The sequence below is a fragment of the Trachurus trachurus genome, assembly GCF_905171665.1.
Source record: "Trachurus trachurus genome assembly, chromosome: 8".
NCBI lineage: Eukaryota > Metazoa > Chordata > Actinopteri > Carangiformes > Carangidae > Trachurus > Trachurus trachurus.
This window is the reverse complement of record NC_139905.1, coordinates 31,751,855-31,767,668: the sequence shown is the minus strand read 5'-3', so window position 1 is coordinate 31,767,668 and position 15,814 is coordinate 31,751,855. Positions and strand designations below refer to the sequence as shown.

Sequence of the window (15,814 nt, the reverse complement as noted above, 5' to 3'; positions counted from 1 at the left end):
TTAATGTTTCAGTCCCTGATCCAAGCACAGAGCTGAACACGTTACATCATTATGACATCCCTTTTTATGAAAAGGATCATATTCAGGCTGTTAGAGTGAAACAGAAAAAGCTAGCGTGGCTAATGGCTACTCCATTGATAAAGAAAGAAGGTACATTTTTAAGTCCTTGTACCAGATCCTTTATATTTTATTTGGTCTAACATCATTTCTTGGGAGCATTAGATAACTGTGGTGAATAAAACTGTCCATTTGGTTTCAGCTGTGTCTGAAGTGTCTGAAACTAATTTCCTAACCACCTCAATGGAGAACATCATGAGGGAAGAAAAGATGTGAAGGAGAACTGATGAGGATTCAGGGAACCACAATCAGGCTTCATTTACACTTCACTTTATTTATGCCACATGGAGGATAAATACTCCTTTTACTGACTACAAACACCAAACCAACAGCACTATAATAATGAAATAACTAAGATAACATGACAGAAATATCAAGTAGCCATTAAAATGATAATTCAATAAAAATGAGCAACTGAGTAGAGGCCGCAATAAATTAGATTCATACATCAGAAAAGACAGAGTCTGTACTAGAGGCTGAGAGTTTTTCAATCCTGTCCTGTCCCGCTCCCACAAAACATTTCCCGTCCTGTCCTGGAGGTCCAGTGACCAAGTCAAAAAAAATCCCATCCTGTCCCAATCCTGAATAAATCACTCCTGATCCTGTCCCATTACCGTTTCTTCTATTTTAGAACACACAGTCATCGTCACAGTCGTCAAACGATTGTAGGCGAATAGATTTGCTAGATTTGTCGCTAGTCGCTTTTGACAAAAAAAGTCGCCAAGAGGGTTTGGAAAGTCGCCAGATTTAGTGAGAAAGTCGCCAAGTTGGCAACACTGAGCGCTATGCGGAGATGAATGAACGGAACGCCATTGCGTTGGTCAAGCCAAAACCTGAAAAATCTATCCGTACCGAACGTAATTTATTTGTGGCAGGCCGCCACGAATAAATGAATGTATGGGAAACACTGTCCCGATCCCGTTCGCACATCCCAATCACGTGACTAATAGGAAAATTGGTTCCCAAATCACGGAAATCCCAAGAAAATGTCTAGTCTGTACTCAGGGGGAAACCGTCATTCCGACATCCCACCAGTCCGACATTGGCTTCTAATTGTGGTAAATTGGGTTTAAGCAATGAAGAAAGAAGTTGGTTAAGTTTAGTAAAAAGAGCAGGTAGAGGCTAGACAGGCAGACTAGTCCCTGTCTGAGCTCTGCTGCGTAATTACACACAACCATGTGGGTATTCCTCTATCAGCATGTCTTAAAGAAGGGAGTCACGTGGGACGTTCGCATGTCGGAATGGTGGTATGTCTAAATGGTGGGATGTCGGAGTGGTGGGATGTTGGAATGACAGCATGTAACCTCTGTACTCGGACCGCCGCCATGATTGAGAGATAGGAATGTCAGAGGGAGAGAGAGGTTGACATGCAGCAGAGGTTGACAGGTTGGACCAGCCATGGTTGCTGCAGTTAGGATCAAGCCTTTGTGATACACACACCACCAGGCTGCCTGAGGCTACAGTACAATGACTTTTGACTTAAAGGGATTCACCAACATTTTTTTTTCGTGTCTCGCCTCACTTCCAAGTCCATGAACAGCAGATAGACACCATCCTTTCGACTGTGCGTGCAGTAACAAGGGAGATACGGGCAGAGCTGGCGCACCGCTAATTAGCTTAGCTCAAACACTGGAAGTGCATGGGTAGTGTTAGCCTGCCTCCACCTAAAGTCATCAGAGAAACTCTTCAGCAACTCTTAACGGTCCGGTGTGCTTGTTGTGACTCGCGTTATCTATTTTTAGACTAATATTAGCAGATAATGTAATTTTCCGAAAGAAATACACAAAACTAGACCGCAGGGCGCACTACCCAAGCACTTCCAGCGTTTGAGCTAAGCTAATTAGCGGTGCGCCAGCTCTGCCCGTATCTCCCTTGTTACTGCACACACAGTCGAAAGGATGGTGTCTATCTGCTTGTCATGGACTCGGGAGTGAGGCAAGACACGAAAAAAAAATGTTGGCGTATCCCTTTAAGTACATTTGTTACATAGAGTTACTGGAGCTCATCCATTCATACAAGGCTTTCCACATGCAATCTGTTCTTTTTATGCATTTTCTCCTTCAGTAAACTCAGAGCCACCTTCCCACTCCGTGTTAGTTCATTGGGTTTTTCCATTTGTTTTTCTTACCTGACCTCGTATCATCTCAGTCGGGATGTCTTGAGTTTCATTTTTCCAATCACCTGCCTAAAACCTCAGTTTTTGCATTTCACTGTCAATCAGCCAAGTTTTGTTCCTTGAATCACCACCACACTCGCCATGTTTGTGTGTGTTTGGGTCCACCCTGCCAGTGCCTGTGTTCCCACCGGCAACACACACACACACACACACACACACACACACACACACACACACACACACACACACACACACACACACACACACACACACACACACAGATAATTAATTACAAGCACATTAAAATTGCTCTATTTTTCTCAGAAATTAGACCAAGAAGGGAATCTGCAATGTGCATTTCTACGCATATTAAAGGGATAGTTCACCCAAAATTCAAATTTCACTCATTATCTACTCACCCTCATGTCAACTAAGAGCTGTGAGAATTTTCAGAGTCCTCCGTGCCTTCTCTGAGTTACGGGGGGGTCCGCGCAGCAGTATTTTTCCATATAATGGTTGTCAATGGATACCAACTTTCTTCGTCCAAAAAGACACACCAAAAACCATCCAAATACCTCCATACTGCTCGTCTGTAATGTCCCTCTTGTATTGAAGCCCCGACATGAGAAATTGTTCCGAAAAAAATTAAATAAGTCTATATTTTAAGCTTGTTTGTAGCGGAAGCTCCCAGTGTCTCAGTTCACTGCTCTTCCTGTGTCAGTGCAAATCTCGCGTGATTTGCACTGACCGGCGGAACAATTTCTTATGTCGGGGCTTCAATACAAGAGGGACATTACAGATGAGCACTATGGAGGTATTTGGATGTTTTTTGGTGTGTCTTTTTGGACGAAGAAAGTTGGTATCCATTGACAACCATTAAATGGACAAATACTGCTGCGCGGACCCCCCCTAACTCAGAGAAGGGACGGAGGACTCTCACAGCTCTTAGTCGACTTATGAGGGTGAGTAGATAATGAGTGAAATTTGAATTTTGGGTGAACTATCCCTATAACAGAACTTCCATGCAAATGTAATATCAAATGAGCTCTGGCACAGTGTTTCAGTAATCCAGATTTCTTCATTCGCCCGGGCGACCTACATTCCCCGGTGGCTTGGATTAGCAGAGCCTGAGCTTCTGATGACGCTCATCTGATCCCGACCCATCCTCGCCTGAACCACAGTGTGCCACAGCAGCCGTGATTAGTGGCTGACACTGCGCTCTCTCTCGGGAAATAACATGGAGCTCACCCCATGGCACTTCTTAGTCCTCATCACAATGAACGAGTCTCAGAGGGAATTACAGGGATAAGACTCTCTGAAGAGGTCACGGATGGGGCTAATGTTCCCTCTCGGTTTTCTTTGTGGCACCCGCGCAACAGCGTTAGCCACGAGCAATTAAATAATAGAAGTGTGGCATTAGCGCGTAACAAAGAAATAAAAAGGACCCTGTATGAGTTAATGCTTGTGCTTGAGATTTATATTTCTGGGGGCCCATTATGTCCTGATTTAACTATTTAATAATCGCAAAGCAAAATGAAACCGAGTTGATCTCCAGAGAGAATGATGTACCACACCTTTAGTCTTGGAGCTGAAGGCTCCTGAAAGCTTTATTTTGGAAAGTGGAGGATCTAATGCATCTGATTTTCATACAAAAGCCTGAGCTGAGAGGCTGCAGCTAAAATGCCATAGCTAAGTGGATGAGTGTCCAGGCTTTGTCGTGGAGCAGATGAAGTGGGCGCTCTCCATTACAGTTCCTCTGTTAGGAGTGTAATCACCCCTCTCTGTGCCCGCACTCGCTTACAACACATGATGCCGAGACACAAATGTTCGGAACCGCCGTAATGTGCGAGAAGTTTACTCATCATTAGACGTGAGATTAGTTTCAGGTGATTATACCCTGATGAAAACATAATTAGGAACATTATTTTTCATTTTTCTACCATAAATCCTAATCACTAGTATTGGGTATTGGGAGGTGTCATGGAGAAATAACACCAATTTGAAAAGTCATTTTTCCTCTTCAAATGATAATTATAGCAGAGGATCTTTGTAATATGTGGTTTTGATTTCATCATTTATGCTCATAAGGTTCTTATTTTTTTTGTGTCTCAATTTAAATGAATTTCCCTTTGGGGATTAATAAAGTAATTCATATCGTATTGTAAAGCAGAATTCCACACAGCATTTTTCTTCATAACATTTGAAGAAGACAATAAAAAAGACATTTATGAGCGCTGTTTGCACCTGCCATTAAAATGCATCTTGAGTGATCAGATCACAAGTGAACACATGTGATTAGCCCTGAATACACAGTAAACGGGCACCAACATGTTTCTGTCAAGGTCCACATTTCTCTGATGGTGTAAAAGTGAATGCGTCCTGATGCGTCTCAGACGAGGACAAGACATTACTGCAGGACGTCGTCCATGACGGCGCTGTGGTTAAAGAAGAGAAAATGGATGTTGGTGTCCACAGGGCAACACATGGGCATCACCAGACCCTCTTTACTGGGACCTCAGTAGACATGTCATATACTGTAGGTGTTACATTTTAATGCTTAAAGGGATAGTTTACCTAAAATTGAAATTTCACTCATTATCTACTCCCCCTCATGTGGACTAAGGGCTGGGAGAAGTTTCAGAGTCCTCCGTGGCTTCTCTGAGTTACAGGGGGTCTCAGCGTAGCAGTGCATGTCCATATAACGGTTGCAAATGGATACCAACTGTCTTCTTAACAAAAAGACACACCAAAAAACATCCAAATACCTCCATGCTGCTCGTATGTAATATCCGTCTTGTATTGAAGCCCCGAAATGCGAAATTGTTCAGAAAAAAATTAAATAAGTCTATATTTCAAGCTTGTTTTGTAGCGGAAGCTCCTCTTCCCAGTTTTGACTGAATAAATACCACACATAGCAACACAAAACACACACACAGAAATAGTAACGTTTCTTCAATCATTTCAGAGTTGTCTAAAAACGGTGACGTGAGGGCGTGAAAAAAAGTGACATATCTACGTTAAACTCTCGTTCGTTAGGCTATACTGTTCTCATTCAAATTACATGCTGGTTTTCATCAGGCATCAGGTTTTTTTTCCCTCAGTCAGATCACACTAGTCCGCTTCATGCAGCACTACAGACACGGTGATCAACGGACTAGTGCTGCGGATTTCTCAGTCTCCACCTGTTTGATTCAGGTGTAACGGGATGATGAATGAACGGGCAACATGAAGACAGATAAAACTTTGCTCGTATCCTTGAAGTGGCAGCTCTATATCGCTGATTTTATATTTTTATAGCCTATTATCATTATCACATATCATTGAGGTGTCAATTTGTCCAATCAGACTGACCGTATGTAACCAACCACGACCAAACTCAATGTCATTTTGCGTTCACACCAAGTGTCACAATTCCCCAAAGCCGCACATTCCCATAATGCATTGCGCCGCATTAGGCTGTTTACGTCACAGTAGCAAGTTGTATTGGTGCTGCTTGAGCCCCCCCCCCCCCCCCCCCTCCAGGGTCATGGCGTCTCACTGTCCACTTGTGATCTGATCACTCAAGACACATTTTAATGACAGGTGTGAACAGACTTTGTGATTCACTCCTCAACCTTGAAGCTCAATCTTCAGTAGATGGATGTGGCTCCAAGTTCTCCACTTTTTCAGCAGAACACTTCTGTTCACACTCCATTATTTGCTAATGCATTCATTAATATTTCCAGTTTTTCCGATAACATGTTACATTTTGTCCCTTTTAGGCTTCTGTAGTTATACATTATTCCTCGATTCACGATCAAGTCAGCGCGTTAAAACCTGAGCTGCAGCTCCCTGCCACTTAGCTATTCAAACATTCAGCCGTTTCTTGAGGCGAGGAAACACCTTCAGTCGTTGAAGCCAACCTTCAACCCGCTCCGAGAGAACGCTGCTCCTGGATTTTGGAAATCTCTAAGGAGAATATTAAAATGTAATAGCAAAGCACCATATTGTTCTTTGCCTAGATCAAAGCCCCCAACAAGATCAATTTTTTATAAAAGACACGATGTTGTGAAATAATGATTTATGACTCATATTTTCTTCAAAGTAAGAGAAGGGGATGACGTTAGAGTCAAATGTGCCTTCAGTTTGAAGTCGGGCCTGTTTTCAAGATGGTATGTGCCAGTTTTGTAGATAACACTAAAAATGATTATTTTAATGAATATTTTGACAGTGATCTGCTCCAAGGTGAAAATGTTCTACATATCAAAAATGATCTTCTTCTTCTTCTTTTATATTCACACAGCAGAGGCATTGTGCTACTTGGAACGATGTCACTTATCCATATTAATTATCACTATTTATTTTCTATTTTTAACTACAGGGAAAATCACAGTTGCTCCCACATTTTACTGTGATGTTCAACCCAATACCACCATCCTTTTGTAATAATAACAGAATGTTTTTGAAGGTTTAAAGCCTGAAGTCGCCCTTACAGAAAAAACACACGAACTTCACATGTGAAACATTTTGCACATGTGAATCATGTTATTTGCACATGTCTAAATCATGTAAAACATTTCCACATGTGAGATGGACAGAGTACTCGACCCCAGTACTTGAGTAAGAGTACAAATACTACTGGTCAACTCCGTTACAAGTAAAAGTAGCTCAGTCCACATGTTACTCCAGTAAGAGTAAAAAAGTACTTGCTTTTAAAGGTACTTAAGTATCCAAAAGTACGTGCTTTTAAATTTACTTTAAGTAAGAGTAAGAGTAAGAGTAAGAGTACATTTCTTATTTTTCAGTGAATGACTATAATTGTTTCTAAATGAATGTAAGGAGCTTTTAACTCTTGTTAATGAGAATGAACTCTTTGAAAGCAGCTGCACTGATGTGCTGCTTTTAGGGGTTAGGGTTTCCTTCTCTGACAAACACAGCTTGTGTCCAATAGGATTTTAGAAAAAAAAAAAAAAGACCTGAAAGTAACCAGTACTTTTCAGCCTTCCTAGAAATTAACTCGAGTAAAAGTAAAAATATTTGTCTTGGAAATGTATTCAAGTAAGAGTAATAAGTACCAAAGAAATCGAATACTCAAGTAAAGTACAAATCCTCTGGATATGTACTTAAGTACAGTACTCAAGTAAATTTACTCCGTTACTGTCCACCACTGTCTACGTTTAATTATGGAGGATGGTGTAATAATTAGTCCTGAGGTGTGTTTGTTGGGTGCTAAGGTGGACGGTGTAGGATCTGATACTTGCTTTTCTCTCTGTAAAGAGGATCATATGGGGGGCGGAGCCTTCAGCCGCTCTGCCCCCCGTCTCTGGAACTCCCTACCCCCCCAGCATCAGGAACATTGACTCATTCTCCACCTTCAAATCCCATCTGAAAACCCTTTTTAAACAGGCCTACTCCCTCTAACTCTCTATGGCTTAAAGAATTGATCAAATGAATAATGATGGAACGTGCAGCCTCAGTACTACATGAACTGTATGGAGAGGGTCTATGGACCCTGGACACTTATAGAAAATACTTAAGTGAGAGGAATGCACCTCAAGAGAGACTGTAATAGCCAGTATGACTCCTAGTGTGTAGGCAGAAATTCAACCCCACTGGGGAAATGTTGAAAAATCACATATGAATCACATGTGGTGTTTCTGTAGAACTGGTTTTATCTCCAGATGAGTTCTCTACTGGAAATTTCTGCAAGGTTAGACTTAAAAAAAAAAAAAAAAAAAAAAAAAGGTTTTCCCTTCACTGCTCTGTCACTGTTGTTAAAGCCGCTGAACCAAAGGTGTTGGACAATCTGTCTTGGATGATTTTATCTACTCACTGACACTGTTGGGAATGTCAGCCATGTTTAGGATGTTGTATTTATTCTGCTTCAATAGACATTAGAGTGAATTACACAGTTTATACTACTGTTTGTTAGTAAAAAAAATATATATATATAATAATGTTTCTGTGATTTACTTAAAGCAGAAGTGAGTGATCCGGTCGTTTTGGCTAATGCTGCGTTCCAGGCAGGCTTTTGAAATCATAAATTACAGCTTCAAGTCACAACTTACGACTTTGTAGCGTTCCAGGCAACCCATACGTGTTTTTCCGACCTGTTTTATCGGTGAAAGTCACTATAACGGCCACTCGTAACTTCCGACCCGTGAAATCGTACCAGTACGTCTTTTTGTATAGTCTATGTACCAGATCGAACTGGTACGACTTCACAGGTCGGAAAAAAACGAGTTTCCTTGAACGCACCACAACAGTCCTCGTCCCTACGTCGCCACATTCACGGCGTCCCTTGGCTGCACACACAGCCCTGCATGCCGTTCTCTCTCCTCATTGGATAAAAACTGTAGGATACGATAAATGTTTTCTCCTCGGCTCAGAGCAGAGCAGAGTGACTGACAGACCCGTGTTTCAGTCCAAACACTCTATGTAAGTGATTGCTGTCGGAAGATATAACTATTTAATACTTATATTAACACAAATATATCACTTACTTCTGCTTTAATGTGATAACGAAGAGATTATTGTCAGTTATTGCAGTTCTTTTTAAAACAATACAGAAACCTACTCACTAGCTGGTTGCTGAACAGTGGCGTGATGTTAAAGCCACTACACTGCTCACTGTCTATAAGTGTAACTGGAACTAGAACTGTGCTGTAGCAGTGATGGCAGTGAGTTCAGTCAGAGCTCAGAAAATGACAAATTGAGCAAAGCTTTTGTTTCTGCAGCTGAAAAACAGACCAGAGAGAAGAAAACAAAAAGCACATGGATGAATATAACATTTAGAATTCCCTGAATTGTTTTTACTATTGCTTCTATTTAGTGGCCTCTTAGTGGAAATCCTTAATGCAGCCAATACATTGTAATGTCTACGGAGGCCTTCAAAGATTCTGATTCTATTTCTAAACCCGTCTTTTATGTTTTTACCGTCTTGTCGCCATCATTCTGCATTTCCCCTGATTCGATGGAACAGCTTGTGTGAGCCGATCCAGTCCTTCAGAGAGACATTTGAAATTATATTATTCTGTAAATCCGTTGTGTGTCACAGCTCAACCTCTCTCCTCCAGTCACATGTAATGCAAAACTTGTTGGAAGGGAACGACAAAGGGAACACAGAACAAAAGTCAAACTGTGGCCTCCATAATTCTCTGTAGCCAACTGTTTTATTTCATTAACACCTTTAAATGATGACTTATTGGTGTATTATCTATTCATTCATTAGTCTAGTTATCTATTGTGTATTTAACTGTCTTTTTGTTTGTTCAAATTGTCCTCAGAAGACCTGAGCAGGAAATGAGTTGGCAGATTTATCAGGGTCCAATCTGAATGCATGACTTTAGAGAAAAACCTTTTTTCAAATAGGATAGACTTTTGGCTCAATATTATATATTTAAAGTGTACCAAGGAGGAGTATATTAAGAGTACTTGTCATTTAACTGTACTGTACAGCCTTGCTCTCTAGGATGTCGAAACTTTGAACCTTAATCTCTTAATCTCAAAACCATTTAGATCACAATAGATTCCCAAAGGTCACCCAACGGTAACATAACAATAGCTCTGATGATGTCAGTTTCCCTCTCCACTGAAAATACCACACTATGATATCATTTTACCTAAATATGGCCAATAAGTAGAATACACTACTAAATACAAAAATTAATCCAGGATGCGATGTCCGACATCATGAAAAGCCGTGTTTTTACGGTGAGTCTGGGTGCTTTAGGGGGGATTTCCACCAAAGATTAAGTGTGATTGCTGTGTAGAGGGCTGAAATTGTAATGCCTCCTGAGCCTGGTGCAGTCAAATGCAGCTGGGAATTTCAAAGCCTTCGGATATGGATGAAAAGCTCATAGTCTCTGTCAGACAGAGGCTTCTCTCAGTCTCGATTGTGAGACTGTGTCATGTGCTGGTCTCAGCCTCCGTGATGAATTAAAGAGAGGGACGGCCCTGCTGGATCAGGACTCTAATGTCCAGTCTCCAAACATCAGGCTGAAACCAGCTGGACATTGTCTTCTAACAGACACTGGGCCTCTGAAGAACCAGCAACAAATGACCGGTCATCCCAACCAGGGTACGGTGGCCCTGAGGGCTCAACACATGTTCAGAAAACAACTTAAAGGTACATTTGTGTAAGAATTCCTCCCATCTAGCGTTGTGGTTGTATATCTCAAGCAACTCAGTCGTATTTTTCATGCTGCATTCACGTGAAATCGGTTAGACGGCAGACGGACAACAGCCGCTGCATGTAACGGCTTCAACAAGCCTCTATGTAAACAAGTGGTCCGTCAGCACGAGGCAAAACAATACACGTGACAATATGTTGTCATGGTGATGTGGTATTGTTGACCTGACCCTGAATGCAGCATTCAGGTGCAGTCCTCACACTCCTCACTGCGTTACCGTGGTGACTTTTCACAGACACCACCTCCACCTGAGCCGACAGCTCCGGTGTCTCCGCTGAGTTTCCGTGGTTTCCTACCGTCACGCTGCCACTGAACGTAAAAACATGGAGACACCACATGGCAGCAGCACCGAGCTTACCCGCTCCATGGAGATATGAATGATATGAACGGCTCATTCAGAGCTGAAAGGAACACTTCACTTTGTTGATGGGGGGGATTACTGGTTAATGAAAAACAGACTTTTGAACCAAATAATCGATTTTCCTGAATAGATAACAGGAGAAGTTACACAATGTCCCTTTAATGTTTAAGTGAAAACACATGCTAACACACAGGAGAAGTGTTTCCAGGGGACACAGAGAAGTGTTAGGAGGGAGCTGCTGTGGCTCAAATGGAGTGACGTCAAGACCTACAATAATCACTCTCGCTCTCACACACACATGTCAGAGTTAGGGCAAAATGTGACCTAGGATGCTCAGTGGTCGGGTGGTTAGGGAGCAGGTCCCATGTAGACATGTGCCTGAGGCACTAGGGCTGTTAACCAATATTCTAAATTTGAATATATATATGTGACAGTTGCCTATGCCTCCAATTGATCATGCGCCCTGGCTACTTGGCCCAGGGGATGTCCCTTTGGGTGACTGGTAAGCGTGCATGACTCTTACGTGTGGGTTCAATCCCTGCCCGGGCCCTCTTCACCTTGCCACATATATATATATTAACGTGTTAACGCAAATCAATTTTTCGGATTCGGAAGCGCCGCGAATATAGCCGCGAAGCAGACCCAGTTTCATTTCAGCGCCCATGTTAATGTGTCGTTCACACCTTAATTATGACGTTCATGAGATGAATTGTATTAATTGACGGCACATATATATACAAAGGTTAAAGCAAAAAAAAATCTTTTGACTGAAATGTTTTTAGCAAACTTAAACTGAACTCAGAACTGGTCTAGTGGGGAGCAAAAACATATCCCATATTTTAAATCTAGGGGTCTGGACCAGTCATTCAAGGGCCCGTTTCCTCTGCTATTCATCCATGCAGCGGTGACATGCACGGTAAAAAAAACAAAAAAAAACGAATGCGCGCCGTTACATCCGCTCGGACCGCGGCCACTTGGAACAACAGGTCCGCTCGTGCCGACGTCAACAGCTGCAGGAGACCCAACGCTACTACGTACCGGTATCTGCCTCCAGCGAGTGACAGTCACGTCACCGGGCTCATACGCGCAGGCAGGCCAGGGTTGCCAGATAGTGCGAAAAATATCCCCCACAATCTTACTTTTTTTCCTTCACTGATTAGCAGGAGAAATTACCGACCGGGAGCCGGCTCGTGCCGGAAAGTGAAAGTAAGACTCCACTTTGTCTCCTCACACCACCGCCAGCACCTGCTGCCATGTGTCACCGTTGTTGAATTGTGAACTATGTGAGACTGAGGTAAGTACAGGGCACCGAGCCATTTATGTTTGTTGTGCTGATTCCTGTGGTGCTGGCATTGTTTGCTATCAGTGAGAAAGACATGGAGGCCAAAAAGCTTCAAAGCTTTAAAAAAAAAAAAAAAAAATTAAATGTGTTGAACCTAGCTGGGACAAACCTACATGGCTGTATCATGACACATCCATACACACTGTTCAGTGCCTTCCCCTCTAAAGGTCACCGAGCACTGAACAACAAGTAAGTCCCAGTGGGGTTTGAAAAAAGTTAAATCCTGATTGTTTGATTGTTATCAGTGAAAAATACTCCCAGAATAAATTATTTGCTATCTGTGTTGTTGGATGTGGGTCACAAGCATTTTTTTTTTGTTGTTGAGATTTTCAACTGGGTCATGAGTTGAAACCGGTTTGGAGCCTGTGATGTGAAACAACTGGGACAACGTAGGCCTACCTTGCGTCCTGCCGTGTTGAGCCTCAGAGGGCTCAGGTAGGGGTCGAAGATCAGGTGACTGGTCTCGATGTCGATGGGCGACTGCCTCTTCCCTATGGTGCACAGGTTCCAGGCTGAGTTCACCAAACCCCAGAAGGATGGGACTGGTGGTGGAGGAGAGGAGAGAGAGAGAGAGAGAGAGAGAGAGAGAGAGAGAGAGAGAGAGAGAGAGAGAGAGAGAGAGAGAGAGAGTAATTAGTGTGTAGTGTGTGTAGTGTGTCTGTGAGTGCGCACTTCACAAGATCAAACCATAAAACGAGGGGGGAAGTGAGCAGATGGGCTTCATTATGACGGGACAGGAGAAATGGGGAGTTTAGGGAGATTTGAATTTACATATGGCTTCATTAAAATCCGAGTTAAAACAGAGCTTTCATTTAAGTCTCCAGGTTATTATCTGCAATTATAACTAAGGCAGAAAAATGGACTTTATTAAAAGTCTGTCCAAAAGTTCTCCCCCTTGTTTTTGTTGCCTATAAAGCACAGCAGCGGTTCGCAACCTTTTGTCTTGTTGTTCTGACTAAACATTAGAATTCAGTGTAGATTTAAGACTCGGCAAAAAGCAGAGACGTTGCTGTTCAGTCCACACATTCTTCTTCCTTGTCAAAACCCAGAGCGAGATAATGGGTACGGAATGTGAACGCTGGCTTGGTTTGCCGCATTAATTGGTCATAAGATACGACCTGATCTACATCGAAGTCAAATCTGAGTAGAGAAGCTTAATATGAGCCAATAACCTTAGATCAGATAATAGCACATAAGGAATAATAATCTTTAGTGTCTTTGTTGAACACGGCCGTTAAACTTTCTCCGTGCTGGTGGAGCCAGTGAGCCCAACCGCCGGGTTTAAAGGGATAGTTCACCCAAAATTGAAATTTCACTCATTATCTACTCACCCTCATGTGGACTAAGGGCTGGGAGAAGTTTCAGAGTCCTCCGTGGCTTCTCTGAGTTACGGAGAAATTGTTCCGCCGGTCAGTGCAAATCACTCGAGATTTGCACTGACACAGGAAGAGCAGTGAACTGAGACACTGGGAGCTTCCGCTACAAACAAGCTTAAAATATAGACTTATTTAATTTTTTTTCGGAACAATTTCTCATGTCGGGGCTTCAATACAAGAGGGACATTACAGACGAGCAGTATGGAGGTATTTGGATGTTTTTTGGTGTGTCTTTTTGGACGAAGAAAAGTGGTATCCATTCACAACCATTATATATGGACAAATACTGCTGCGTGGGCCCCCCCCCCCCCGCAACTCAGAGAAGGCACGGAGGACTCTGAAAATTCTCACATGAGGGTGAGTAGACAATGAGTGAAATTTGAATTTTGGGTGAACTATCCCTTTAAGGTGGTTTGTCTATGTTTGTCTATGTTTGTCTATGTTTGCTTGTCGGCAAAACTCTCCCTTTCACACCGACGTTGATTTTGTTAAATGATGATTCTGATTGTCATCTTTCAGTTGTGCAGACAAGTCAAGGAAAAGGACCACAGGAGTTACAATCATTTACATACATTCCCACATTTCATGAAGCTCCCAGCAGCGTAGATGTGATCAGACAGACAGTGGTATTAGTGGCTTCCTCTGTAAACAGACTGTCATTGCACGCTGTCACTTGAAGTGATGAGTGATGAGTGAGCAGACGCTCCTTTGTAACCGCCTCCACTTCTCCTCATGTTCTTTTCATTGATCTGTTTCCTGTTAACTACATGTGTGGATTTCACATCAGCGTATGAAGGAAACATGAACATGACAGTATCAGAGTAGAGAAATAAAGTCTCCTTTTAATTCTTTTTGAAATATATTATTTATTTGATGACTTTCTTAACAGTAACTCATTTCTGATGTTGTCTCTCAGAATGGAATTGTATCTCCAGCGTTTTTTGCAATTATTGTCTAATAGTGGTGGGCGGATCAATCTAAAATATTGATCGATACCAACGTTGGTATTGGTATTGATCAATACTTGCGCGATCAGCAGTGCACTGCTGTCTGTGGCTGCATGATGGCAGAGAGGAAGAGGAGCGCCGTTTGGAGCTTCTTCTTTCTTATGCAGACCAAACTACTGCGATATATTTGTCCTGTGTTTTATTATGATCATAATCATGATTAATTAAAGGAAAATGACACAATGATCATGAAAATTCAAATTTTCATTCAAATTTGCATATTTATGTTGCATTCACTTCATAAATCATGATGCATTGCTCTCCCCTACTCAAAAGTAGATAAACTGCTTTCCTAAGTATAAAGTATTGGTATCGGTATCAGCAATACTGGCCCTGTATTTGGTATTGGATTAATACCAACTTTTGCAGTATCGCACACCCCTATTGTCTAAGACAGGAAGCTCCCAGTGTTGCTCTTCCTGGTCTGTCCAAATCTTGTGAGATTTGCATTGACACTGGTGGAAATCTTGCTAGATTTGGATGGACAGGAAGAGCAGTGCTGGGAGCTTCCGCTACAAACAAGCTTAAAATATAGAGTTATTTAATTTTTTTCGGGAACAATTTCTCATGTTGGGGCTTCAATACAAGACGGACATTACAGACGAGCACTATGGAGGTATTTGGATGTTTTTTGGTGTGTCTTTTTGGACGAATAAAAGTGAGCTCCGTTCGCTTCCGTCATTTTTTTGCTTCGGACATGCAGTGCTGCACGGAGCCCCGCTGTAACTCAGAGAAGCCACGGAGGACTCTGAAACTTCTTCCAACCCTTAGTCCACATGAGGGTGAGTAGTTAATGAGTGAAATTTGAATTTTGGGTGAACTATCCCTTAAATTTCACCACAAAGATTAAATATAGAGAATGTACAGTGCATTCACTCGCAGGAGTCTTGGAAAATACTGTGTATAAAGCAGCACAACTTCAGATGTTGTTGTAGATACATCCCATCCTGTATTAATGTTGACTAGTTATTCAACAGACAAAATTATTGGTTTTTATTATTAAAGCAGAAGTAAGCGGAATATTTGTGTTATTATAAGTCTTAAATAGTTCTATCTTCTGACAGCAATCACTTATATAGAGTGTTTGGTCTGAAACACGGGTCTGTCAGTCACTCTGCTCTGCTGTAAGCCGAGGAGAAAACTTTCCTTGTATCCTACAACCTTCATCCAATGAGGAGAGAGAACGGCATAAAGGGGCGGTCCTCTCTGTGTGTGCAGCCAAGGGATGCGCGTGAATGTGGTGACGTGGGGGCGAGGGCGGGGACTGCTAACTCCATCTGCTGACAGGAAGTTAGCCAAAACCACCGGATCACTTACTTCTGCT

General features: G+C 42.2%; 1 protein-coding gene across 1 annotated transcript in view; it reads right to left on the bottom strand.

The window, feature by feature from the left end:
- LOC310990402 (carbonic anhydrase-related protein 10-like) overlaps nt 1-15,814 on the bottom strand; it is a gene marked incomplete at both ends in the record, with an annotated part of 246,495 nt that overhangs the window by 80,924 nt on the left and 149,757 nt on the right. Inside the window, one exon of the mRNA XM_083977747.1 lies at nt 12,507-12,649. Coding sequence (XP_083833873.1) covers nt 12,507-12,649 — 143 coding nt within the window. The remainder of the gene's footprint in view (nt 1-12,506; nt 12,650-15,814) is intronic.